Source organism: Manis pentadactyla, chromosome 13 (assembly GCF_030020395.1).
Source record: "Manis pentadactyla isolate mManPen7 chromosome 13, mManPen7.hap1, whole genome shotgun sequence".
NCBI lineage: Eukaryota > Metazoa > Chordata > Mammalia > Pholidota > Manidae > Manis > Manis pentadactyla.
The window spans coordinates 90703666-90731269 of NC_080031.1; the positions used below are offsets into that span (position 1 = coordinate 90703666).

The window sequence follows — 27604 nt, forward strand, 5'->3', positions numbered from 1 at the left end:
TGGAGGTTGCGCCTCAGAAATCCAGGTGCTGCTAAAGAGCAAAGGAACCCTCAAAGCTGCAGCCACAGGGCCAGGTGACTGTCACTCATCACTGGCACTTTCTTCCTCCTCTGCTAGGGTCCCCTGTGCTGTGGTTACCATGGTTACCGGGTCAGCCACAGGGCCACTGCCATTTCCACTGTGGGTGCCACTGTCCCAAGGTCCAGACCCCCTACTTTTGGATACATGAATGATCTTGGGTGTCCCGGCCTGCTGTGCAGAGCAACTTTTGCAGAGAAGTCCTATTTCTTCTTAGGATTTCTGTGTCTGTGCTTATATTTTCCATCTGCATGCCATCTGCTTGATCCTTTAGAAAATAATCCATAACTTAAATTCCTGTTAATTCCAACAATCTGGTGTGTTGTCTGGTTCTGGTGCTTCCTCTGTCTCTTCAGCTTGTGTTTGTGAACTTTCTATTATGCAGTAGATGTTTGACTAAACATCTACTGTGTGCTACACAATGGGAATACAAAAGTACATATGATAGTTTCTGCCCTTAAGGCATGTGGACACAGGCCCCAAACAGAAAATTATACTTACATGAACCTAGTAGTTCTCAACCACTGATGGTATAAGAACCCCCTAGTGTACCTGTAAAACTGATCTTTCGCAAGTTAATTCTCCCAACCCTGAAGCTGATTCAGTAGGTCCAGAGTGAATCTTGGAATCCCCCAAATAATTCTGATGCAGGTATTATACCACATTTCAAGAAATAATAATAGTAAACACTTTTGCAATACTATGTGCCTGCTGTGTACTGTGTTCTACTTTCATGCTATATAATTCATTTACTCTTCTCAACAATGCTTTTCTCCTACTTTACAGATTTAGGGACTGAAGTACCTAAACATTAAATTGATTTGCCCCAGGTCACACAATTAGTGTTAGAACCAGGATTCAAACACAAGTATCGACAGGGGCAGGCTGTGTCTCCTTGCTATAATAGGTAGCCTCCCAGTCAAGCAGAAATGTGTGAAGAGCTTATCTTGACCCTCAATGGCTCATTTCCAGGCTCTCCCTGTTAAATTTTTAGCTAGTCCACTGGTCATCTCACCTCATGTGAGACCACAACTTCAGCCTAATGGAGCTGCGGGCTTTCCCCATTTATTTCCTGCCAAGTTTGTGATTATTGACACCACTAGGTATGGACATTTTGCCGTCCACTCCGCGGCAGGGTGGCCCCCTCCAGCAGTGGGGCTCCCAGCTCGCGCTGTGGCCTCACCTTGGTAGTACTGTTGCACCAGCTGAGATACATGGGTTTGGAAGATGAGAGCAGCTTCTGAAAAGAATGCCACAGACTCCCTCTGCTGCTACCCAAAGTTCAGCAGGGTTTTAAAAATCAGTAAATAATCTCTCAGTTTCTTGTTTGTCATTGGTCAGTTTCCAGAGCCCTCAAGGGATTATTTTTGATGATTTTTTTTTTAATAATTATTTTTTATTGAAGGGTAGTTGACGCACAGTATTACATTACATTAGTTTCAAGCGTACAACACAGTGGTAGAACATTTATATACATAATTCTAGGATCCAGCTATCACCCTACCAAGCTGTTACAATATCTTGACTATATTCCTTATGCTATACATTACATCCCGGTTACTTATTTATTTTACCATTGGAAGTCTGTCCTTTTTTTTTTTTTTTTTTTTTTTTTTTTTGGTGAGGGCATCTCTCATATTTATTGATCAAATGGTTGTTAACGACAATAAAATTCTGTATAGGGGAGTCAATGCTCAATGCACAATCATTAATCCACCCCAAGCCTAATTTTCGTCAGTCTCCAATCTTCTGAGGCATAACAAACAAGTTTTTACATGTAGAACAAATTCTTACATAATGAATAAGTTACATAGTGAACAGTACAAGGGCAGCCATCACAGAGACTTTCGGTTTTGCTCCTGCATTATGAACTCTAAACAGTCAGTTCAAATATGAATACTCATTTGGTTTTTATACTTGATTTATATGTGGATACCACATTTCTCTCTTTATTATTATTATTTTTAATAAAATGCTGAAGTGGTAGGTAGATACAAGATAAAGGTAGAAAACATAGTTTAGTGTTGTAAGAGAGCAAATGTAGATGATCAGGTGTGTGCCTGTAGACTGTGTGTTAATCCAAGCTAGACAAGGGCAATAAAACATCCACGTATGCAGAAGATTTCTCTCAGAACAGGGGGGGTGAGGTTCTAAGCCTCACCTCTGTTGATCCCCAATTTCTCACCTGATGGCCCCCCTGCGACTGTGCCTGTCTTAGGTTGTTCCTCCCTTGAGGAATCTTACCCGTCTCTGGCTAACCAGTCATCTTCCGGGGCCATACAGGGAAATGTGAAGTTGGTAAGTGAGAGGGAAGCCTTATTGTTTGAAAAGGTTAGCTTTTTACTTCTTTGCAGATTTGTGCCCTGTGGCTTCTATGCCCAGCATTTGTCTTGAGGTATCTTTACCACTTGGAAGAATTATGATACTCGGTAAATTTGATATGAGGCACGAATTCTATTTAAGGGTTGTAATTAGGAAGGAAGAAGAAAAGCTATAGAAGTAGCAGGTGGAAGAAAACATGGGAAGATTGATTATTTCTTTGACATATCTTCTTGTAGAGTAACTTCAGCATGTATAGGTTTTAAGCTACTACTTAAATTGCGCACACACATTAACATAATAGGAGTATAGTTACATAACCAAAGTATACCTGTAATTACCAGCCATCTCCAGTGAAACCAAGAAAACCAGTTAGGCACCTTAGGCATTTGTGAAAACTTATCTATGATATGGTGGATATTGTCCAACTGAACTTCAACAGTCTGAGAGAAATCAGACAAATTAAAACAACCCATTCCTGGGGACTGTTCACATGCCATATGTTCTTTTAACAGTAAATAGTCTGTAGTTGTAAGACTTTGGAGAGCTACAATTTGCACTTCTCCAAATTCTTGGCTGAGTTCCAACAGTATAGATCCAGTCAAATTTGTTGTTTTACTGTATGCACAGGCCAGCTTAGATATCTCCTTCCTCATTCCCATGGCAAGTCCAGGAACTGGTGGGATGAGTGCATCTACAGCTGTAGCAGTGCGTGGATCTTTGTTGGGGTTTTTTGATGATCATCTTCTGGCATGAGTCTTCCAGAGAGTGCAGATGTTGGAAGTTCTTTTTCATATCGTATCTTAGTTCATTTTCGGGGTAGCCCAATTAGGCTTTGATCCTCTGTATAAACACAAACAGACCCTTTGCCTACACTTTTATATGCCCTTTATACCCTTGTGCAGAACTCGTTGGAGGTTACCACACAGGAACTGCCCTTTTTTTTTTTTTTGCTTTGTTTTTGGTATCACTAATCTACACTTACATGACGAATATTATGTTTACTAGGCTCTCCCCTATACCAGGTCTCCCCTATAAACCCCTTTACAGTCACTGTCCATCAGCATAGCAAAATGTTGTAGAATCACTACTTGCCTTCTCTGTGTTGTACAGCCCTCCCTTTTCTCCTACCCCCCCATGTATGTTAATCTTAATACCCCCCTACTTCTCCCCCCCTTATCCCTCCCTACCCACCCAGCTTCCCCAGTCCCTTTCCCTTTGGTACCTGTTAGTCCATTCTTGAGTTCTGTGATTCTGCTGCTGTTTTGTTCCTTCAGTTTTTCCTTTGTTCTTATATTCCACAGATAAGTGAAATCATTTGGTATTTCTCTTTCTCCGCTTGGCTTGTTTCACTGAGCATAATACCCTCAGCTCCATCCATGTTGCTTCAAATGGTAGGATTTGCCCTTTTCTTATGGCTGAGTAGTATTCCATTGTGTATATGTACCACATCTTCTTTATCCATTCATCTATCGATGGACATTTAAGTTGCTTCCAATTCTTGGCTATTGTAAATAGTGCTGCAATAAACATAGGGGTGCATCTGTCTTTCTCAAACTTGATTGCTGCATTCTTAGGGTAAATTCCTAGGAGTGCAATTCCTGGGTCAAATGGTAAGTCTGTTTTGAGCATTTTGATATACCTCCATACTGCTTTCCACAATGGTTGAACTAGTTTACATTCCCAACAGCAGTGTAGGAGGGTTCCCCTTTCTCCACAGCCTCGCCAACATTTGTTGTTGTTTGTCTTTTGGATGGCAGCCATCCTTACTGGTGTGAGGTGATACCTCATTGTAGTTTTAATTTGCATTTCTCTGATAATAGCGATGTGGAGCATCTTTTCATGTGTCTGTTGGCCATCTGTATTTCTTTTTTGGAGAACTGTCTGTTCAGTTCCTCTGCCCATTTTTTAATTGGGTTATTTGTTTTTTGTTTGTTGAGGCGTGTGAGCTCCTTATATATTCTGGACGTCAAGCCTTTATCGGATGTGTCATTTTCAAATATATTCTCCCATACTGTAGGGATCCTTCTTGTTCTATTGATGGTGTCTTTTGCTGTACAGAAGCTTTTCAGCTTAATATAGTCCCACTTACTCATTTTTGCTGTTGTTTTCCTTGCCCGGGGAGATATGTTCAGGAAGAGGTCACTCATGTTTATGTCTAAGAGGTTTTTGCCTATGTTTTTTTCCAAGAGTTTAATGGTTTCATGGCTTACATTCAGGTCTTTGATCCATTTTGAGTTTACTTTTGTATATGGGGTTAGACAATGGTCCAGTTTCATTCTCCTACATGTAGCTGTCCAGTTTTGCCAGCACCACCTGTTGAAGAGACTGTCATTTCGCCATTGTATGTCCATGGCTCCTTTATCAAATATTAATTGACCATATATGTCTGGGTTAATGTCTGGATTCTCTAGTCTGTTCCATTGGTCTGTGGCTCTGTTCTTGTGCCAGTACCAAATTGACTTGATTACTATGGCTTTATAGTAGAGCTTGAAGTTGGGGAGTGAGATCCCCCCTACTTTATTCTTCTTTCTCAGGATTGCTTTGGCTATTCGGGGTCTTTGGTGTTTCCATATGAATTTTTGAATTATTTGTTCCAGTTCATTGAAGAGTGTTGCTGGTAGTTTCATAGGGATTGCATCAAATCTGTATATTGCTTTGGGCAGGATGGCCATTTTAACGATATTAATTCTTCCTAGCCACGAGCATGGGATGAGTTTCCATCTGTTAGTGTCCCCTTTAATTTCTCTTAAGAGTGACTTGTAGTTTTCAGAGTATAAGTCTTTCACTTCTTTGGTTAGGTTTATTCCTAGGTATTTTATTTTTCTTGATGCAATTGTGAATGGAGTTGTTTTCCTGATTTCTCTTTCTGTTGGTTCATTGTTAGTATATAGGAAAGCCACAGATTTCTGTGTGTTGATTTTGTATCCTGCAACTTTGCTGTATTCCGATATCAGTTCTAGTAGTTTTGGGGTGGAGTCTTTAGGGTTTTTTATGTACAGTATCATGTCATCTGCAAATAGTGACAGTTTAACTTCTTCTTTACCAATCTGGATTCCTTGTATTTCTTTATTTTGTCTGATTGCCGTGGCTAAGACCTCCAATACTATGTTAAATAACAGTAGAGAAAGTGGGCAACCCTGTCTAGTTCCTGATCTCAGAGGAAATGCTTTCAGCTTCTCGCTGTTCAATATAATGTTGGCTGTGGGTTTTTCATAGATGGCCTTTATTATGTTGAGGTACTTGCCCTCTATTCCCATTTTGCTGAGAGTTTTTAACATGAATGGATGTTGAACTTTGTCAAATGCTTTTTCAGCATCTATGGAGATGATCATGTGGTTTTTGTCTTTCTTTTTGTTGATGTGGTGGATGATGTTGATGGACTTTCGAATGTTGTACCATCCTTGCATCCCTGGGATGAATCCCACTTGGTCATGGTGTATGATCCTTTTGATGTATTGTTGAATTCGGTTTGCTAATATTTTGTTGAGTATTTTTGCATCTACGTTCATCAGGGATATTGGTCTGTAGTTTTCTTTTTTGGTGGGGTCTTTGCCTGGTTTTGGTATTAGGGTGATGTTAGCTTCATAGAATGAGTTTGGGAGTATCCCCTCCTCCTCTATTTTTTGGAAAACTTTAAGGAGAATGGGTATTATGTCTTCCCTGTATGTCTGATAAAATTCCAAGGTAAATCCATCTGGCCCGGGGTTTTGTTCTTTGGTAGTTTTTTGATTACCGCTTCAATTTCGTTGCTGGTAATTGGTCTGTTTAGATTTTCTATTTCTTCCTGGGTCTATCTTGGAAGGTTATATTTTTCTAGGAAGTTGTCCATTTCTCCTAGGTTTCCCAGCTTGTTAGCATATAGGTTTTCATAGTATTCTCCAATAATTCTTTGCATTTCCATGGGGTCCGTCGTGATTTTTCCTTTCTCGTTTCTGATACTGTTGATTTGTGTTGACTCTCTTTTCTTCTTAATAAGTCTGGCTAGAGGCTTATCTATTTTGTTTATTTTCTCGAAGAACCAGCTCTTGGTTTCATTGATTTTTGCTATTGTTTTATTCTTCTCTATTTTATTTATTTCTTCTCTGATCTTTATTATGTCCCTCCTTCTGCTGACCTTAGGCCTCATCTGTTCTTCTTTTTCCAATTTCAATAATTGTGACATTAGGCCATTAATTTGGGATTGTTCTTCCTTTTTTAAATATGCTTGGATTGCTATATACTTTCCTCTTAAGACTGCTTTTGCTGTGTCCCACAGAAGTTGGGGCTTAGTGTTGTTGTTGTCATTTGTTTCCATATATTGCTGGATCTCCATTTTGATTTGGTCATTGATCCATTGATTATTTAGGAGCGTGTTGTTAAGCCTCCATGTCTTTGTGAGCCTCTTTGCTTTCTTTGTACAGTTTATTTCTAGTTTTATGCCTTTGTCGTCTGAAAAGTTGGTTGGTAGGATTTCAATCTTTTGGAATTTTCTGAGGCTCTTTTTGTGGCCTAGTATGTGGTCTATTCTGGAGAATGTTCCATGTGCACTTGAGAAGAATGTATATCCCGCTGCTTTTGGATGTAGAGTTCTATAGATGTCTATTAGGTCCATCTGCTCTACTGTGTTGTTCAGTGCTTCCGTGTCCTTACTTATTTTCTGCCCAGTGGATCTATCCTTTGGGGTGAGTGGTGTGTTGAAGTCTCCTAGAATGAATGCATTGCAGTCTATATCCCCCTTTAGTTCTGTTAGTATTTGTTTCACATATGCTGGTGCTCCTGTGTTGGGTGCATATATATTTAGAATGGTTATATCCTCTTGTTTGACTGAGCCCTTTATCATTATGTAGTGTCCTTCTTTATCTCTTGTTACTTTCTTTGTTTTGAAGTCTATTTTGTCTGATATTAGTACTGCAACCCCTGCTTTCTTCTCACTGTTGTTTGCTTGAAATATGTTTTTCCATCCCTTGACTTTTAGTCTGTACATGTCTTTGGGTTTGAGGTGAGTTTCTTGTAAGCAGCATATAGATGGGTCTTGCTTTTTTATCCATTCTGTTACTCTGTGTCTTTTGATTGGTGCATTCAACCCATTAACATTTAGGGTGACTATTGAAAGATATGTACTTATTGCCATTGCAGGCTTTAAATTCGTGGTTACCAAAGGTTCAAGGTTAGCCTCTTTAGTATCTTACTGCCTAACCTAGCTCGCTTATTGAGCTGTTATATACACTGTCTGGAGATTCTTTTCTTCTCTCCCTTCTTGTTCCTCCTCCTCGATTCTTCATATGTTGGGTGTTTTGTGCTGTGCTCTTTCTAGGAGTGCTCCCATCTAGAGCAGTCCCTGTAAGATGTTCTGTAGAGGTGGTTTGTGGAAAGCAAATTCCCTCAGCTTTTGTTTGTCTGGGAATTGTTTAATCCCACCGTCATATTTGAATGATAGTCGTGCTGGATACAGTATCCTTGGTTCAAGGCCCTTCTGTTTCATTGTATTAAATATATCATGCCATTCTCTTCTGGCCTGTAGGGTTTCTGTTGAGAAATCTGATGTTAGCCTGATGGGTTTCCCTTTATAGGTGACCTTTTTCTCTCTAGCTGCCTTTAACACTCTTTCCTTGTCCTTGATCTTTGCCATTTTAATTATTATGTGTCTTGGTGTTGCCCTTCTTGGATCCTTTCTGTTGGGGGTTTTGTGTATTTCCGTGGTCTGTTCGATTACTTCCTCCCCCAGTGTGGGGAAGTTTTCAGCAATTATTTCTTCTAAGATACTTTCCATCTCTTTTCCTCTCTCTTCTTCTTCTGGGACCCCTATAATACGGATATTGTTCCTTTTAGATTGGTCACACAGTTCTCTTAATATTGTTTCATTCCTGGAGATCCTTTTGTCTCTCTCTATGTCAGCTTCTATGCGTTCCTGTTCTCTGGTTTCAATTCCATCAATGGCCTCTTGCATCCTATCCATTCTGCTTATAAACCCTTCCAGAGTTTGTTTCATTTCTGCGATCTCCTTTCTGGCATCTGTGATCTCTTTCCGGACTTCATCCCATTTTTCTTGCGTATTTCTCTGCATCTCTGTCAGCATGTTTATGATTCTTATTTTGAATTCTTTTTCAGGGAGACTGGTTAGGTCTGTCTCCTTCTCTGGTGTTGTCTCTGTGATCTTTGTCTGCCTGTAGCTTTGCCTTTTCATGGTGATAGGAATAGTCTGCAGAACTGGGACGAGTGACGGCTGGAAGGACTTCCTTTCTTGTTGGTTTGTGGCCCTCCTCTCCTGGGAGAACAGCGACCTCTAGTGGCTTGTGTTGCGCAGCTGCGGGCAGACAGGGCTTCTGCTTCCTGCCCTGCTGCTATGGAGTTAATCTCCGCTGTTGCTGTGGGCGTGGCCTGGCTCGGGCAGCTACTCCAAAATGGTGGAGTCCCGTTGGAGCAGGAGCTGCTGGGAGGCTATTTATCTCCGTAAGGGGCCTCCCTGCTCCCTGCAGCCCAGGGGTTAGGGTGCCCAGAGATCCCAGATTCCCTACCTCTGGATTAAGTGACCCGCCCTGCCCCTTTAAGACTTCCAAAAAGCACCCGCCAAAACAAAACAATGCCCACCAAAAAAAAAAAGAAAAAAAATTTTTTAAATTAAAAAAAAAAAAAAAGTTTTATTTAAAAAAAAAAAGGTGGTCGTTCGTTTTTCTTTATTCTCCGGTGCCAGCCTCAGGCCTCTGCTCACCGGTCTTTCTGCTGTGTTTCCCTAGTATTGGGGTCCCTATCCCTTTAAGACTTCCAAAAAGCGCTCACCAAATCAAAACAGCAAAAAAGAAAAAAAAAATGGTCACGCACTTTTCTTATGTCCTCTGTCGCCCAGCCTCCAGTGCCTGCTCACTGTTCTTGCTGCCCTGTTTTCCTAGTATTGAGCACCCTGCACTCTGGCCCGGATGGCTGGGGCTGGGTGTTCGGCAGTCCTGTGTTCCGTCTCCCTCCCGCTCTGCCTGCTCTTCTCCCGCCGGGAGCTGGGGGGAGGGGCGCTCGGCTCCCGCGGGGCCGGGGCTTGTATCTTACCCCCTTCGCGAGGCGCTGGGTTCTCTCAGGTGCGGATGTGGTCTGGATATTGTCCTGTGTCCTCTGGTCTTTATTCTAGGAAGGGTTGTCTTTGTTATATTTTCATAGATATATGTTGTTTTGGGAGGAGATTTCCGCTGCTCTACTCACGCCGCCATCTTCCACCCCTGCCATTTTTGATGATTTTGTCCAGTCTGTATTTGTTCAGGGGGAAGAAAATTTGATGATATCTTCAGTCCACCATCATAGAAGTCCCACCTATCCATTCAGTGAGGTCTGAGATTTGATTTTACCCCATTTATCATCTAATAAATTAGTCTGCCACTTATTCTTGATGGAGGCTGACAGAAGACACAAAACTCCTGGATCAGAAACAAAGGACTTCGTTATTCATGCACTACAAGCAGCACTACCACCAATGTCTTTGCATTGGTTCCTCTTGCTCCCAAGACCCATGGGGGTGACATGAAGAAGCCCAGGTAGGTGCTGCACATGCAGTGAGTTTTGTCACATCTGAGGAACACTGACCTTGAATCCACCACTTTTATAGCCAGCAATAAGCAAGCCTGTTCTTTGTCCTTGAGGGAGGCATTACCTCATATCTCAAGGCTGCTCACTAGGAACATTGCCCAGAGAAATGGCTTAGGTGAAGAGTAATAAAAGTCTCGCATTTTTGGCACATTCAGCAAAACATAGGAACACAAGAGAACACGTGCACTAGTCTCTCCCAGCTCATCTCATCTAAATAATTTAATGGGATGAAGTTGTTAATAATATCTTTTGTCTCTTAAATGTCTTAGGATCTGTAACAATGTTTGCTTTTTTATTTCTGGTGCTCTTTGTGTCTTCTCTCTATTTTTTTGAGTAGTTTCACCAGTAGTTTATTCATTTTATTAATCTTTCCAAAGATTTTGCTCTTATTGATCCTGTTACTGTTTTCTAGTTCTTTAGTTTCAGGTCTTATTTTTGTAATTTCCATCTTTTTGTTATTGGGATTTCATTTCTTGTTTTTTATCCCTAAATTTTCAATGTGAATGTATAGGTAGTGGATTCTCTGGCTTTGTTTCCTGATATGTACTTTTAAGACAAAATTCCTGTAAAATTATACATTACCTATGTCCCACAAGTTTTGATATGTAGCATTTTTAGTCACATTCAGTGTTGCAGTCAGGGACCGCAAAAATGAGAAACCGAGTTAGAATGATGTTTTTAAGCAGAGGGCTTAGACTTTAAGCAGAGACTAAGCCCCAAGTCAGCACTCCCCTGCGCTTTTATTAAGTTACAGCAGGTAAAAAGACAGGCATCGATTAATGATAATAGGATGAGTTTTTTCATCAAGCTAAACAATTACAAACTAATCCTCTTAAAGTTTCTCTTATGTCTCATCAAGTCATTCGGCCACGTGAGCTTCACGGTGTGATCCTCATCTGGGTTTGCATTGGAAAGGACCACGAGAACTGTTTGCAGTCCTCATCACACCGCTGACTCGCACCAGATTCCAACAAGCAGCACCTATTGTTCTTCTCTCTTAGATTAGTTTCAGCTGTAGACTAAGTTTAAGCAGGAACTAAATTACAGCAAGGTTAACTGCTGGGGTATCTACACTGGGGTATCTACAATTCAGATCAAAATTTCTTATGATTTCTGTTGTGGTTTAATTTTTACCCATGGTTGTTTGAAATGTGACCTTTAATTTCCGAACGTATAGGGGCTCTTCTAGTTATCTTTTTGTTTTTGTTTTTCAGATTAATACCGAAATGGTCAGAGAGCATATTCTGTATATCATTCTTTTGATTTGTTTTGATTTTGCTTTTTTGAGACTTACTCTATGGCCAAAATTATGGTCTAATTTTTTGATGTCTGATTTAATGTTCCATGTATACTTTGCAAAATATGTATTCTGAAGCTGCACTGGGTGCCAATCTATATTTGTCTATATGTATCAATCTATTTATGTTTATAGACAGATATCTATATATATGCACACATACATGTCAGGCCAACTTCATTAGTCATATTCAAATCATTCATATCCTTATTGGTTATTTGTGAGTATGCTGGTATATGTAAGCTGTCTAGAGAGGTAGCAGAGTTAAATAAGATAGAGTCAAGATCTTGAAAACGGCAGCATTTAATGCCAAGTGTTTTCAGGAAAAACATATTACATGTCAGAGAAGCCATCACTTCTCTGATTTAATTGCCACTGCTCCCCACTTTACTCTGCTTTCATTTATTCATCCACTCATTATCAGTGAATGGACCTGAAATGGGCTGTTTCTATGTCCATTGGTCTGTCTCCTGGACTAGACTGCAGATTCTCCACGGGGACTTGAAACAACGTCTATACCACTGTATCCCTGGTGCCTTGCACATAGAAGACACTAAATGTTTGGTGGCACAAGTGTTTGGTGCATTTTCTTGAAACATATACTTGATTATTTGAGGAGACAATTTAATTAAACTCATAAGCAATTTAAAATATTTCCTTAGTACAACACACGAATAATTATGAAGACCTTTGCAAAATCCAGAGCAATTTAAAATATAGAATGGAAAAATTCAAGTAGATTTGTCCTTGACATTTGTGTTTTGATATTCATTTGTGCATGTGAAGTGGGTGGTGTATGGGGAAATAAATGTTTATTGCATTTGTCATTAGTGGTATTTCAGTGACAAACTTTGAAAAGTACCAGGGTTGTCAGAGGAAAAAGGACAGGAGAACTTAAGAATTTAACAAGTTTGATGAGCATAAAGGCCATGTGGTGGGGTCATTAACATCAAAGGAATAGAGTATTTGGAGGAAATAGCAGCCAACTTTGTCACCGGCGGAAGAGAGAGTCCCAGGGGAAATGAAGGCAACAGAAGTATCAGATTTAGCAGGAGGGTCACTGTTCATGGGAAACTTTGAAATATAATTGTTGCGAGGTGGAGTGGGGGAGGAGAAACCAGCCGTCAGTGAATAATGAATTGTGTTGACCTGGTGCTTAACAAGGCATTTCTCCACGTAGTTGTCATGGGTCAATGCCTACCCTCAGTGGCCCATCCTGTTGCTAGGTGTGGTTCGGCTCTTCCCACAGGAAGTCACTGAGGCCCAAGTGTGGACCTGAAGCCCCAATTTACTATCCAGTGTTTCCTTTAAATTTGGTAAACGGGTTCCCCTGTTTGGGAAGGAAGTAGGGGATTGCCTGAGAGTAAAAGAAATGGTGGGGGGCTTCTAACTGGGTTTTCAGAGTGTAGCTAGGAGTGGAAGTCTGGCCTATGACGGGGAGGACTGTGTTCGGCTTTCTAAAGCTCATGCTTCTTCTACTTGACTCCTTCTTTGTTCTCCCTCAATATTCTGTGAAGTTCCAGTCTGTGGGTGGCTTCCGAATCTTCCTCAGGGTGGCTTCTTTTGGGGTGGGGGCGAAAGGGTGTGATACGTCGCCCGGGCATGTGCCTGGCTGGCTGCAGCAACCAGCAGTGAGACGGCCCCAGAGGCGAAGGAGAGGCCAAGAAGGGCCGGGAGAGCGGCTGGAGCTCGCCAGGGCCTAGGGCTGGGGGACGTAATCCTGGCTGCTTCCGTCCTTCAGAGGTTAGGGGCTGGGGGGCGGAGCTCTGCGGCGCGCTGCGGGTTGGGGGGCGGGGCCGGGGGCCGGGCGGGGGCGGGGCCACCGCCTGCCCGTGGGGCCGCCGCGCCACTCTGCGTCTCTTAAGTTTCGCTTTGCCGGGAAGACCTGCTTCGTAAAAGAACTCGGAACCAGAAGCCGAGAGCCCAGCGTCTCCAGCGGCTTAAAGGCTCAGCCTCCGGCCCACCGTGGCGACGCGGCAGGTTTGGGTTTTGGTTTTCTTAATCGCTTCTTGTCCAAAAGATAATTTGGATAAAAATGCTTGGGCTGGCGGCTGCGGGCTAGTTTTCAGGATTATAGTACGTAGGACTTCTCCGGTGTTTCTTGGCAGAAAACTTAGAAGGTAAAATGTTTCGAACTATGATAATGTTACCGCTTCAGGTGGCGTGTTGGTTTATCAATGGAGCTAAGCAACTGCGTGTTGTACATTTAAACTCGGCGGTAGAGGAGCAGATGGAATAACGCCTGCCTCCTGAAGCAAAGGAACTGGGACTCCTACGTTCTCTGTATGGAGCTTGAAGTACAAACCACGTCTATACCGTCCAGCCATTTGCTTCACCTCATCTGATGAGTCATTTGTTCCTCGTGGTATTTTTTAAAAATTTTAAACAAATATTTGCTGATAAATCTTGTTTTTAAAAATTCTCTCTTTGAACTCTTTGAACGACTTGTCTGCAAGTTTCTATTTCCGCGCCTCCGATTTCCTCCTCCCGCGTCTCCTCTCAGGCTTTTTGTCTCCATCATCACGGTGCCGTTTGTGGGGTGCAGTGTCGGTGCAAGCTCTCTCCTCATAGGACGATACCTCCTCTGTATTCTGCCCTCATTTGGCTTCCCGGGCACCGCCTTCCGCATTTCCTCCCACCTCACCGGTCACTCCTGTGTCCCCAGGCCTCTCCTCCTTTCCTCAGCCGCTCAGGGTTAGACTGCCCCGGGGCGCAGTTCTCTCTTTCTAGCCATACTTCCTTGCCAAGGCAATTTCTATCCTAAACCATCTTCCACGGCCATAAATAACATCTATAAACGATGACTTCCAGCTTTCTGTCTCTAGCTTTACTTTTGTCCTGAGCTCCAGATGTGTATATTCAGCTGTTTACTCAACATCCCCACTTAGAAGTTTCCTGGGCATTTAAATTGACTGTGTCTAACAGTTCCCGACTCCACGCCCACTCTCTGCTTCCCCTCAGTTACCTTATTACAGGAAATGCTACTGCCATTCAACTAAGCTGAACCTCTGGGAAGCAATCTTGACACCTCTTTTTAGCTCACACTCCACATTCAGGCATCCAGTGAATTCTGTTGACTCCACCCTGGAAAGATATCTCAAATCTGACCACATCTCACTCCCTCTCTAACAAAAACCACACATCTCCCTTAATGGTTTGACTGGAAAGTTTCAAATTTGGTCTTCCTGCTTCTGCCCCTGCTCCTCTAAAGTCTAGCTCCAAACGACTGCCATTTTTAAAAATGTGTAATCATCACTTTCACTTCCCTTCAGAACATTCTGGTGGCTTCTCATCAAAATCATAAAAAACCAAACTCTTAGGATAGCTTCAAAGCCCTACATAATCTAACCCCTAATTACTTCTCTGATCTCATCTCCTCTTTCCCATTTGCTTACTCCACTGTGGTGACACTGATCTTGCTGCTGTTCTCTGCCTGCTTTGGGGCTCTGCCAGACCATCCCAGGTGTACACCTTCCCATCCCTCGCTTCCCTGCAGGTGCTATCTCAGGGGTTACCACCGTGGTCATGTGGGAACATCCCTGTGCTACTGACCCTCAGGGAGGGCTGCTGTTAGAGACCGAAGGGTATTCTCCAGTATCCCATGAAGTTTATGGCACCTTCCAATCATTGTTGGTTGCTGAGGTTCTCTAATACTAAAATTGCACAACTTCTTCCATTTTGATAAGATATACAGTTTGCCCTCATATTTTGTATTTTTATAAATGTTCTTCCTGATTTAGAGAAGATTTGCCCTTTAAGGCCAGTTCTCCTTTCTAAATACAAAAAGTGAAAGAACAATATTTAGTTTACTGAAAAGAATATGCAATGATTTTTTCTTGGCAATTCCTTTGCAACATAAGAAGCAATAGTAACTGATATGGAGACATTTTGAATGGCACCAGTAATAGGTAGTTTTATTGGGAAGAAGAAAATGAAGGAGCTTGGTCAGAGAATATCATACAAGTTTTTAAATTGTGTAGTAGTAATTAAGTTAATACCAGAATATCAAGATTTTATAGGTTTATAAAACCATCTGGAATGTACAGATATGGTACATAAGGAATGTGCTATCTGGGCATCAGGTTACATGATCTCTATTAAAAATACACCTAGTAACTATTGTACTGTTTTTTTTTTAATTTACTAAAAAGCCATTTTTTTTCAGATAGCATTATCAATGCAGAAAAAGGATGTGTGTGTGTGTATATATATATACATATATATACACACACACACACACACACACACACACACACAGTTGCCCCTTGAACAATGTAGGGCTTCAGGGGCTCCGACACTCTATGCAGTCATAAATCCACATACAACTTTTGACTCCTCAACAACTTAACTGCTATGGCCTCTTGTTGACCAGAAGCCTTAACTATTAACATAAACAGTCAACATATATTTTGTATGTTATATATGTACAATATACTATATTCTTGCAATAAGGTAAGCTAGGGAAAAGAAAATGTTTTTTCAAATTGTCACAAATCTCCAAAAATTTTTCTAGCATATTTATTGAAAAAATCTGCATATGAGTGGACACATGCAGTTCAAACCTGTGTTGTTCAAGGATCAGCTGTATATACATATACATATAGATGTATGTACGTTTACACATCTACCATTCACAGATAACCAATGTTACCTTTTGGTATACTTCTTTCTAATCTATTTTCTCTACAGCTTGTTTCACAAAGCTGAGATCATACTGTATATACTATGTTATCGTCTGATTTTTTCACTTATTATAACATTTTCTCATGTCACTAAAGTGATTCATAACATAAACATTTTTAATGACTTAATAAAATTTAATCATATGAACAATATGACATAGTTCATGTTGCCATTCCCCAATTTTTAGACATTTTGATTGTTTACCTCTAGCTATAATATTATGTACAAATTCTTTAATAATAAAACATCTTACCATATAACTCATATTTCAAAATTGCAATAAAATGTTTCCAGAGACAGGAGAAAGCTGAGCAAATTTGAGAAACTGAAAAAAAGATCCATATGTGCGGAGCTGGAGGAATAAAGAGGAGAGAGGCATGAAGTGAGGTCAGGGTGGGAGGAGTCAGATCACACAGGGTGTCATTTGCCACATTAACAAGTTTTGTGGATGGTGAGTGACTTTGTAGCATATACAGTTATTGAATTATAATGTCGCCCACCTGAAACTTACATAATAAAAAAAAAGGAATTTTGATTCTAAGAGAAGTAGGAAACCACTGCAGGGTAATAAGTGGGAATAATTTGATCAGATGTATGCATTTAAAAAGATTGTTGTGGCTGCTGAGTGGAGAATGGGTGGGTAGATTGGCCAAGAGTGGACCTGGGAGATCAGTTAGGAAGCAGTGAAGTCGACTGGGGAGAGATGTTGATCGAGGGTGAGAATGTGGCGGAGAGGGAAAGTAAAACAGCTTGAGGTGGATTTTGGAGGTTTATTAGGCAGGACTTGGTGACGGCTTAGATGTGAAAGTGTAGGAGAGAAAGGGAAAGTGTCAGTGAGCCTCAGGTTTCTGGCCATCATAACTGGGCACGTAGGGGCAGGGGCATTTACCATGATGCAGTCAAGGAAAGCGAAGTGGAAGCCACCTCCCAGGCTGGCAAGGAAGACCGGAGTGATGTGTGATGCATGTTAGAAAGGAGATGTGAACAGGATACTCTGGGCATCCAGAGGAGGAGTTAGAAGGAAATGCTTCCTGCCAAATACGATCCTTGAGCTGTGTCTTGAAACGAATGTACCATATTTATATTCACATGACTTTAAAAAATGTAACATATAATTGCTCATTAAAAAAGTCTAACAAGATATGTTTGGATTGGCTACTCTCTATTCTGATTGAGTCAACAATAGGTAATATATATGAAATACAATAATGTGTATAGTAGGGATGAGAAAGAGCTGTTTGGCTGTTTGAGTTTCTAGGAACCTCACAGTACCTCCTAACACTATAAACCTAATGTTATTCTTGTATTTGGAATTGTCTAATTCATTCATTCATTCATTCAAAAGGTATGCTTGAATACCAACTATGTGTGAGATTCTGAGATACAGCAGTGAACAAGATAGAGTTAATAGTCTAGTGGGAACGGTGAGAATCTAAGCTGATAATCATACACATACTGAATTAATTAGTTGTGATTAGTGCCATCAAGGAATATACAGGGTGCTAGGCTCCTACAGACCCCGTACCCTTAACTTTTTAAATATAAGGTCTGGAGCCTAAAATAGAGGCACTGATTTTCTGGGACTGTAAATAAGAAGCAATGGACAGTGTTTGATAATTAATCCTTTTTACACTGGGCATTTGCTATCCTTATGGATTCTTTGCAACCCCCAAAAGAAGAAGAAAATAAATGACAGCTGATTCTCAGTAATATCATTTCAGCGTAAGATCGGGTAGATTCAAATTCTGCCCATCCTATTCCTGAAAGTACTGATCACCACAGTTGGGATTTTAAAAATATTTCCACCTGATCATCTACATTTGCCCTCTTACAGCACTAAACTATGTTTTCTACCTTTATCTTGCATCTACCTACCACTTCAGCATTTTATTTAAAAAATAATAATAAGGGAGAAATGTGGGATTCACATATAAATCAAGGATAAAAATCAAACGAATAATCATAATTGACCTGATTGTTTATAGTTCATGATGCGTGATCAAAACCGAAAGTTTCTGTGATGACTGCCCTTGCACTGTTCACCATGTAAGAACTTATTCACTATGTAAGAACTTGTTCACCATGTAAAAACTTGTTCGTTATGCTTCAGAAGATTGGAGACTGTAGAGAATTAGGCTTGGGGTTGATTAATGATTGTGCATTGAGTCCCTTATACAGAATTTTATTGTTGTTAACAACCATATGATCAATAAATATGAGAGATGCCCTCTCAAAAAAAAAAATATTTCCAGTGTGAAAAAATCAAAGGAAAGTCTACATATTTCCTCATCTGGCTGGCACAGGTCTGTTTTGTTTTGTCCTGGCAGTGCTTGGCACTCCTGTGCTGTAGTCAGGGATTGGCAACCTTATTTCCGGAAAGGGCCAACAGGGAATATCATAGGCCTTATGGGCCATATAGTTTCTGCTGGGATTATTCAGCTCTTCTCTGTAATATGAAATTAGCCATAGACCCTACATAGATAAACGGGCATGACTGTCTTAAAATAAAACTTGATTTACAAAAATAAATGGCAGGCCATGCTTTGCTGCTGAGCCCCGCTGTGGTTCCCTGCCCTGAATTGGGGTGTATCAGTCACACTGAGTTGCAGACAACAGAATTTGCTCTAGCCAGCTGAAGCAGAGTATTACATGGTGCACAGCATCACTGGGAAAGGTGAAGAGCTACACCCCAGGTTGAGTTTCTAGGAGTCTCACAGTATCTCCTAGCAGAATTGGTCTCAGGGAGCTGGGGCGTTTGCCACACCTCTGAAACCTGCCAGATCAGCATGCTGACAGCTTGTGACTCACACCAACTCTGCCAGAGTCTTCATCAGCACAATAGTTGCCTCCCTTCATGTTTAACTCAGGTAAATGCACCTGATTGGCAGAACTTAAATTACATCTGGAATCATTGCTGCAAGGGAGTGTAGGAAATACAGCTTTTGGTACCTGGAGTACAGAAAGCACTGGAAGCAGGTACACTAAGAAGTTGGAATAAATTTTGGATGAGCGTATCTGCAGTGTCTGTTACAGAATGTAACACATGTATCCCTTCCCCCCTTCTTTCCATATCTACACTTCTAGACAACAATAGCAATAACAGTAGGCACTCTCCTGATAAAATGCATCTATTCCTCATAAAAACAAAAGTGCACTCACCTTTTCCCTGGCTGTTAAAACCTGAAGTCCTCAGGTCACTGCATCATCTTCAGCGTTCATCACACTCTCCAGAGACCTGGCACACTAAAGAGCTATGTGGCCTCTCTCTTATCCTAGGCAGTGGGGTTGGGAGTGCTCGGAGGTGGATGGAGCTGCCCAATGACCAAGAGGGTAACAGCTCAGCTCTAAGAAGTTCCCACCCATATTTTCCATCCTTTCTCCCTCTGCTAGCACATCCTCCCTCCATTTCTAAGCATTCTAAGTTTCTCCTGATGAGCCAACCTCCTGACTTTGTGTTCCTTTGTAGCTGTTGGTACTCCTTTCCTTCTTAGCTAAGCATTCCCCTCTCCTCCCGCCTCCACTTCTGGCAGATGCTTGAGTACCATGCACACACCATTCCTCTGTATCGGCTGCAGTGAACCGCAAGGTGCCACATATGTCGGACGCTCACCACTCTTGAAGAGCTCTCCTCCCTCAGTTTGCCGATGCCATTCCGTGTCTGATTTTCCTGATGCTCCTTAGCCACTCTTCAGTGTCGCTTATGGGCCCCTCCTCCTCCGGAATCCCTCGGGCACTGGTTCTGTCTTCAGCTCTCTTTTCTTTCTGCCTATTTTTGGTTACTTACAGATTTGAGCTAGCCTCAAATTTTATCCCCTTTCAAGATGCTCTCCTAAGCCCTGGACCTACATGGCCTCCTAGGCAGCTCCTTTTCTCAGTATTAGGTACCCCAAGGTCCCTGTGTCCCAAACTGGGCTAACTGGTCACATACCTGGCCCCCACCACACTCATCTCCTGGAATGGCAGGACCACCCCCCAAGTTACTCAAGTCACAAACTAGGGAGGCATAGCAGTTCAGCTTTCTGTCTCCCCTGGTACCCCCTAGCTGTCTTTGTCTCCACTCTCATTTCCTTAGTGCAGGGCCCTGCTTTCTCACCTGGGTTTGTGCACTAGCCCCTTAGCAGATTGCTCCCCTGATTTGGGGCCTACGGTTCTCCAGCCACTTCTCCTTACTACAGCTACTCTGACCTAAAACAGGTCAGATCATGTCACTCCCTGCCTGACACCTACCAGGGGCTCTGTCTGCCAGCATGATCCAGTTCAAAGTCCCCAACAGAAAACAGTAGGTCCCTTTAATTCTGTTTCTCCATTCTTACTGCTCACCAATACCCTCTCCCTTCCCACCCCCACATAGTGGACTTGAGCTATATAAACACCTAGTGTGAAATGTTGCTAACATACTTTGCTCCCTGGTGCCCCAGTGTTTTTGCAACTGCTGTCCCTGCCTGGAAAAGGTGCCCTCTTGGTCTTACTAATTAAGTCTTCCCTGCTGCAGGTGTCCTGCCTGAATGCTTTTGTGGCACCTGTTGTGCCGAATGAAGCAGTGGTGCAGTGAGTCCTAATTATCTGCTGATCCTGGCTTCACATCCCTGAAACCAAGTGGGTCTTGGTGCAGTTAGTTTTCAACTAGTAATGACAAAACTTAACTTACAAAAACAAGAAACCACTGATTTTACATGTACTCGCCACAAGGTAGTGCTGTCCAGATAGGAAAGAAAACTTAAGCTCTCCAAGGCAGAAGGATTCTAGTACTAGATGCCTTTACTTTTAAATGTGTTAAATTTCAGAGGCAGTGATTTAAACACCTCAGCTTTTCTCTGTGGTAAATGCATGGACACACCAAAAACTGTATATGTGTATGTCTTTTATTAACCAAATTATTACTGATCATTATTTTACTATTGCTGGGGAGCCTCTCTTCCCAAGTGGTCATAATGTTTCAAAAATGAAGGCATTAACTCTTAATTCTAGGGCAAAGCACTTACAGAGGATTGTATTAGGGCTCTCCAGAGAAATAGGACCGAGAGAGAGAGGGAAAAGGAGGGAGACTTGTTTTAAGGAATTGACTCACCATTGTGGGCTGTCAAGTCCGAAGTCTGCAGTCTGGAACAGATGCAAGGGTTGAGGTTGTAGTCTTATTTCCAAAGCCTGGAAACTCAGGCACATTTGTGTGTTGCCGTCCAGAGGCCAAATTCCTCCTCCTTCTGGGAACCTCAGTACAAATCCTTCTGAAATTAGGATGGGGTTACATCCCCATAAACTCACCATAATTGGAAATACTGTACAATACAATGAATACATCCAACCTACGGAACATCTTGGCTCAGCCTAGTCTATCTTAAATGTTAGCTTTCAGTTGGGTGCAATCATCTAACACAAAGCCCATTTTATAATAAAGTACTGACAGTCTCCTGTAATTTATTGGAAACCATACTGAAGGTGAAAAACAGGATGGTTGTGTGGGTGCAGAATGATTGTGAGTATGTCAGTCATTACCCGTGTGATCATGTGCCTGACCGTGCTGGGCTTGCTGCTGGTGGCCAGCATCCCAGGAGAGTATTGTGCACATATTGCTAGCTAACTGGTCTAAGAGATCAAAATTCACAATTCAAAGTACAGTTTCTACTGAATGTGTATTGCTCTCACACCATTGTAAAGTTGAACAATCCTAAGTGGAATAATAAGTCAGACCATCTGTATTGCTCTTAAGGGCTTCACTGAAGGTCCACCCACATTGTGGCGCATTCTCAGCTTTACTCCAGATCTACTGCTTTAAATGCTGATCACCTCTAACATATACCTTCATGGTAACACCTGGACTGGTATTTGAGCAAATATCTGGGCACCACAGCCTTAGCCACACTGACACATTAAATGAACTCTCACAAAGGTCAAGATGGTGAAAGGAAACTTCGCACTAAAGAGAAACCCACATTGAAGCTTCCGTTTTTAGCCAAGGACAGGGAAGAAGGGGCTGTGGGCCCCTGGGAGATGTCTGTAGGAAGGGAGGCATCCTGGGAGCATCCCCTGAGCCCTCCCCCAACCCAGATTTCCTCTGCGAGGAAGTGAGTCAACACGGGACTGAGAAAGAGTAATAACCTTGCACACATGGTGATTTTATCCCACGATGCCATCCTGTATTATTTATGATTCAAAATGAGGTTGAGGTTTGGGGTAGTCCTCAGGGGAGGGGGTGTGTGTTTGCTTCCTGTTTTACCCAGAATACTGAAGCTATCAAAGGGAACTTCCACAAGTGTTCACTGCCACATCCACCCACCCACCTGCGCCCGTACTCTGTTGTTCTGCCTTCTCTTATTTGTACTACAGAAAGCTGTCCTTTTCCTGCAGAGGTAGACCCCCATCTGCGTTAGATCCCATTCCCTTTTGCCTACGCAGGAAATCAACAAAGTCCCTTCTCTCCCACACCACTGGATCGTCCATCTCCACCAGCCCTTCCCCATTAACAAGCACACATCTTTACAGTGGGTCCTATCTAGGCCCCACTTGCCCCTCCAGCTCTTAACCCATTTTTCTCCTTTCCTGCATGACAAAACTTCTCAAAATAGCTTTCCACACTCAGTCTCCAATTTCTTTTTTTCTTTTGAACCCTACCCGGTCAGGCTTTTATCAGGTACAGCCCTACCAAGTCTGCTCTTATCTGAGTCAGTCCTGTTCCCCATGTTGACAAATCCATTGGTCCTTTCTCAGCCTTGATCCCACTTGACCAATCATAAGCATTTGACGACACTTTGATGCTCCCTTTCCCTTGAACCACTGTCCTCCCTTTGCATCTGGGCTCCACACTCCTGGTTTCCCTCTGACCTTCCTACTTAGTCATTTTCTGTCTTCTCGCCAGTTCTTTCTGTTCCTGACCTTATTCCGGTGGAGTGCCCTAGGGCTCAGCCCTTGGACCACTTCCTTTTTCTGTCCCTACTCACACCCTTAATGAGCTCCTACAGGTTTTGGGTTTTAAATACAGTCTATACACAAATAAATGCCAAATATACATCTCCTGGGTGGACCTCTTCCCCAAACTCCAGAGTCTATATTCTGTGCCTACTCAACATTGTCAGCAAATCCTGTGAGGCCTACCTTCAAAACAAACCCCATATCCAGCCATTCTCACCATTTGTTGTGCACCCTGGTCCAAGCCGTCATCATTTTCCTGGGGGGGTTTCTGCAGCAGCCTCCTCACTGGTGCTCCTGCTTTTCCATTGCTTCCCTTCTTTCCCTCCCCCAGCGCAACACATAGAGGGACCCTGTGAAAACTCGGGTCCATCATGCCATCCCCCTGCTCAGAACCTTCCACCAGCTTCCTCTGTCCATTGTCTTGTCCTCTACCCCTTGCTTCCTGGGCTTCCTCTACACCCCACCTCCTGCTGCTCCTCAGACATCAGGTCCATTCCCATCTCAGGTCCTGTGTGCTTGCTGGGCTTGGCCCTTTTCCTAGATGTGTGCACAGATACCTCTGCCCTAGTCGATAGCTTTATTTCAGTGTCATCCCTTATTCCCTGACAAGCTTATTTAAAAACAAACAAAGCTTCCCTCCAGCGGTCCATGTTAACCTTTTCTCCCTTTTCCCCATGACACTTAAACCTTCTTATAAACTACAGGTGTGCATGTATATGTAATATTATACACCCTGTTATATAATGTATCAGATAGGTATCTCCTTTTTTATTGTCATCTCCCCCTCCCTCGGCTTACCTTAGCCTTGACTACCTGTGGTAGTCCTTGTGACATTCACAAAAGACGTGATTTCTTTTCCCAATGATCTGTATAGCATTTCTTTCTTAGGGCCTAGATGCTAATCATTTTTTTTAGGTCTTTTCAGATTGTTAAATGAAAGTTGTCATTTTTAATGTTTCAATGAAATTGACAATATTCTCCTGCTTTGTTATTTTTTGTTGCAGAATGACAAGAAATGCTGAGAAATAAATAAAGCTTTCCCCTTCTGACCTGAGTATTTATAATGGGTGTCGGGAAATCTAAAACAGATCCATGCCCTCTTACTCTCTCTTGGGGTAAAAGCTCCAGTGTGGAGACAAGTCAAAGACCTGAGTCAGATGCCAAGAAACCGGAAGAGCTCTCCCTGTGTGGTGTCGCTGAGCATAGCAACCCGGCAGAGCCACCAGCCGGAGCACCGGGGAGAGCCGGGGCCGAGGCAGTCGAGGAGATACCTGAGGAGGAAGCGGAAGAGGATGTGTTCCTCAAGTTTGTGATACTGCACGCAGAAGATGACATCAACGAAGCCCTCCGAGTCCAGGATCTGCTACAAAACGACTTTGGCATCAAACCTGGAATGATCTTTGCAGAGATGCCATGTGGCAGACAGCATCTACAGAACTTAGACGATGCCGTCAATGGGTCTGCCTGGACCATCTTATTATTGACTGAAAACTTTTTAAGAGATACCTGGTGTAAGTTCCAGTTCTATACATCCCTAATGAACTCCGTCAACAGGCAGCACAAATACAACTCGGTCATACCCATGCGGCCCCTGAACAAGCCTCTGCCCCGGGAGAGGACTCCCTTTGCTCTGCGGACCATCAATGCCCTAGAGGAAGAAAGTCGCGGCTTTCCTACACAAGTAGAACGAATATTCCAAGAGTCTGTTTATAAGATTCAACAGGCTATATGGAAAGAGACAAGAAATATGGTGCAAAGGCAATTTGCTGCCTGAGATGGAAAATGCAACACATGGCTGGCTCTCTATTTGTAAAACAAATGTTGATCTTTACTGGAGAAAGCATATTTCTAGGGAAAGTTTCAATAAAAGAGAACCACACTCTTATAGAAACCTATGGAGCACAAGAAAGATAAATTTCTGCAGGGCAGTCTACAGAATTAGGTTACTTTTTGATGTTTTGATAAACTGGAGATTGTCAGTTTCAAGAACTTTCATGGTTTTCCTAACTAATGAGTATGACAAAGGATATTCTTAATTCCCGTTCCTTGTATTGAACCTTGACCAAACACTTAGAAGACAGACCTCTTAGAAATGTTGTGACACTGATGTTCTCAGAGACCATGCAGAAGAAAATGACCTCCCGAGAGATGCGCCATCCAACCTCATGAATGTTGCGATAAAGCCTTCCCGATATATTGTCACCCAGAAACGGATAGTCAGATGGAACATTCAGAATATTGAGTGCTGATAAATATGAAACCAAAAATAGATGTGGGAATGGTAGGGCTTTGTAAAAGAATCCGATCGAATGTGTCTTCCTTTCTGCTGGAATTTGCATATTTGGGGGCAATTCCCACAGTGCTTAGCAACCTGTTGGTCAGGGTGGTGTTCTGGTTAGGGGCTCCACAGGTGGTGCTGAGATGTCCCCTCGAGCGCGGGGCTCTCTGTGTTAGTCATCACCTGAAACCGGGTTTATGTGCAGAGCTTCTGAAGTTATGTCCTGGGCCAGATGTTCTTTAAATTCAGTAACCTCTCCTATGGCAGCCTGTATCGTTGCCTCTCACACACATGCTCTATCCAGGAAATATTTCTTAACTAGGTGATCTGAGTAGCATGACTGTGTGTATGTGTGTGTGTGTGTGTGTGTGTGTGTGTGTATAGATTATTTTTAGACCTGGGATAAAAGTCAGAGATATGTTTTATCATGTCTTCTTCTAATATCCTAAGTCATATAGCAAGCCAGAGAAGCCCCTCACTGCCCTTCTGCCCCTGTTGAGGTTGAGGGAGAGCCGTTCAGACAGGGGACAGAGTGGATCATGGATCATGTCATGTAATGAGAAAAGCACCTGATGCGGGATCAGGAGAGCTGGTTCTGGTCCAATCTGCCATTGAGGATGAATGCGACCATGGGCAAGCTGCTTACCCTTCTTTATCCATGAAACAAAAGGATTTAGATGGAACTCTAAAGGCCTTTGTCTTCAACCAGAGTGTGAACAACTAGCAACCAGAAAAGGGAATAAGCCAAAAAATAGAATTTTGTAATGTGATGTGTAATATCATAGTTGCAGGAGGCTTTATGTATGTTCACAATGAAAGGATACTCTTACACGTTTGGTGTAATTGATTTCTAATGCTGTCCATTAGTCACAGAAAGGACTATAATGTTCCTTGAAAATACACTTCTTATAGGAACCTGGAGCAAAGACAGTCTGCCTGATTACACTTTCTCCACAGCCCTACTGCCCAGGTCTGCTCATGTCTTTCTGCAATCTACCTCTTCATAGTCATGAGCCAAAGTGTTCCATCAGGGACTTCTGTAATCCTGCAAGTAAATCTGATCTACTGGTACTTACTGAAGAGGAGGTTGTTTTCACCATATGGTGACTTTTTTTCAAGTCCCTTTCTATCACAGAAGCTTACTACTCATGTTACTTGTCCAGTTTTAGTAATTACTCATTTTTTTCCATACTGTTTCCTGTATCTCAAATTTCATGTGCTCATAAAATTTTAACCACCCACCCTTCATGCCTTACAAAGTTGGAGCAATCCATACTGAATGGTGTTTCTTAAATAAATGTTTTTTTTCTTAACCGTTGACTAACCTTGATTATTTTGAACTCCAGTGAAGAGCATGGAAACATGTTTGGAAGAGGCCTCAATCTGTCCTCCTCCATAGAGCCCCAGGCCCAATGTCTCCCTCGATTGGGAGTTACTTTTTTATGATGAAGAAAAATGTTAACTACTGAATAACTGCATTGAGTTGAACTGCATATTGAAATTAGCAGTTGTAACAAGTAATTATCAAAATAGCTAAATGGAGGATGAAAAGAGGTAAAAGGCATGACCTTAGTCTAGAGTTTGTGTGTGACTATGTCCATATGCATAGATTTAGGTTTGCACACACATATGGGGAAATTGTGTAAATTTTGCTGCATGCTGGAGAGCTTCCATTCTGAGTGCTCTATGGGTCTCACTGTCCACCCTGGGGCTTCACAGAAGAACCTGGGCGTGCCTTGTGTGCCAGTTAGGATCTTTCAGCCGTAAACACAGAAAACCCAGTGCAATGCGACCCACCCCATAAGGTAAACATCATCTAAAGAGGTCCCCTAAGGTGTGGTGCCTCACAGGTGTGATTAAAATCCGTTTTTTTTTTGTTTTTTTTGTAGATAATTATTTTTTATTGAAGGGACGTTGACACAGAGTATTACATTACATTAGTTTCAGGTGTACAACATAGTGATTCAACATTTATATACATGATAATTCTAGATACCAGCTATCACCATACCAAGTTCTTACAATATTTTGACTATATTCCTTATGCTATACATTACATCCCGGTTACTTATTTATTTTACCATTGGAAGTGTGTACTTTTTTTTTTGTTTGTGAGGGCATCTCTCATATTTATTGATCAAATGGTTGTTAACAACAATAAAATTCTGTATAGGGGAGTCAATGCTCAATGCACAATCATTAATTCACCCCAAGCCTAATTTTCGTCAGTCTCCAATCTTCTGAGGCATAACAAGTTCTTACATGGAGAACAAATTCTTACATAGTGAATAAGTTACATAGTGAACAGTACAAGGGCAGTCATCACAGAAACTTTAGGTTTTGCTCATGCATTATGAACTATAAACAGTTCAAATATGAATACTCATTTGATTTTTATACTTGATTTATATGTGGATCCCACATTTCTCTTCATTACTATTATTTTTAATAAAATGCTATTTTTAATAAAATGCAATTATTTTTAATAAAGT

At 42.0% G+C, this 27604-nt stretch overlaps 2 protein-coding genes across 3 annotated transcripts in view; one reads left to right on the forward strand and one right to left on the reverse strand.

The window, feature by feature from the left end:
* Positions 1–27604, reverse strand: part of LOC118935866 (heat shock 70 kDa protein 4-like) — an 88695-nt gene that overhangs the window by 18969 nt on the left and 42122 nt on the right. The window lies entirely within an intron of this gene.
* Positions 13068–26425, forward strand: TICAM2 (TIR domain containing adaptor molecule 2). Of its 2 annotated transcripts, none has more exons than XR_005034027.2 (2): positions 13068–13225; positions 13404–13682. XR_005034027.2 is itself a non-coding variant. In XM_036932530.2 (2 exons), the coding sequence occupies exon 2, from the start codon at positions 23898–23900 to the stop codon at positions 24606–24608; it is 711 nt and encodes a 236-aa protein (XP_036788425.2). In that variant the 5' UTR covers positions 13068–13225; positions 23839–23897; the 3' UTR covers positions 24609–26425. The 2 variants fall into 2 exon arrangements, 1 of the variants encoding a protein (XP_036788425.2); XM_036932530.2 differs by lacking the exon at positions 13404–13682 and adding an exon at positions 23839–26425.

Coding starts and splice junctions, on each gene's coding strand:
- TICAM2 (XM_036932530.2), top strand. CDS start 23,898: ATGGGTGTCGGGAAATCTAAAACAGATCCATGCCCTCTTACTCTCTCT.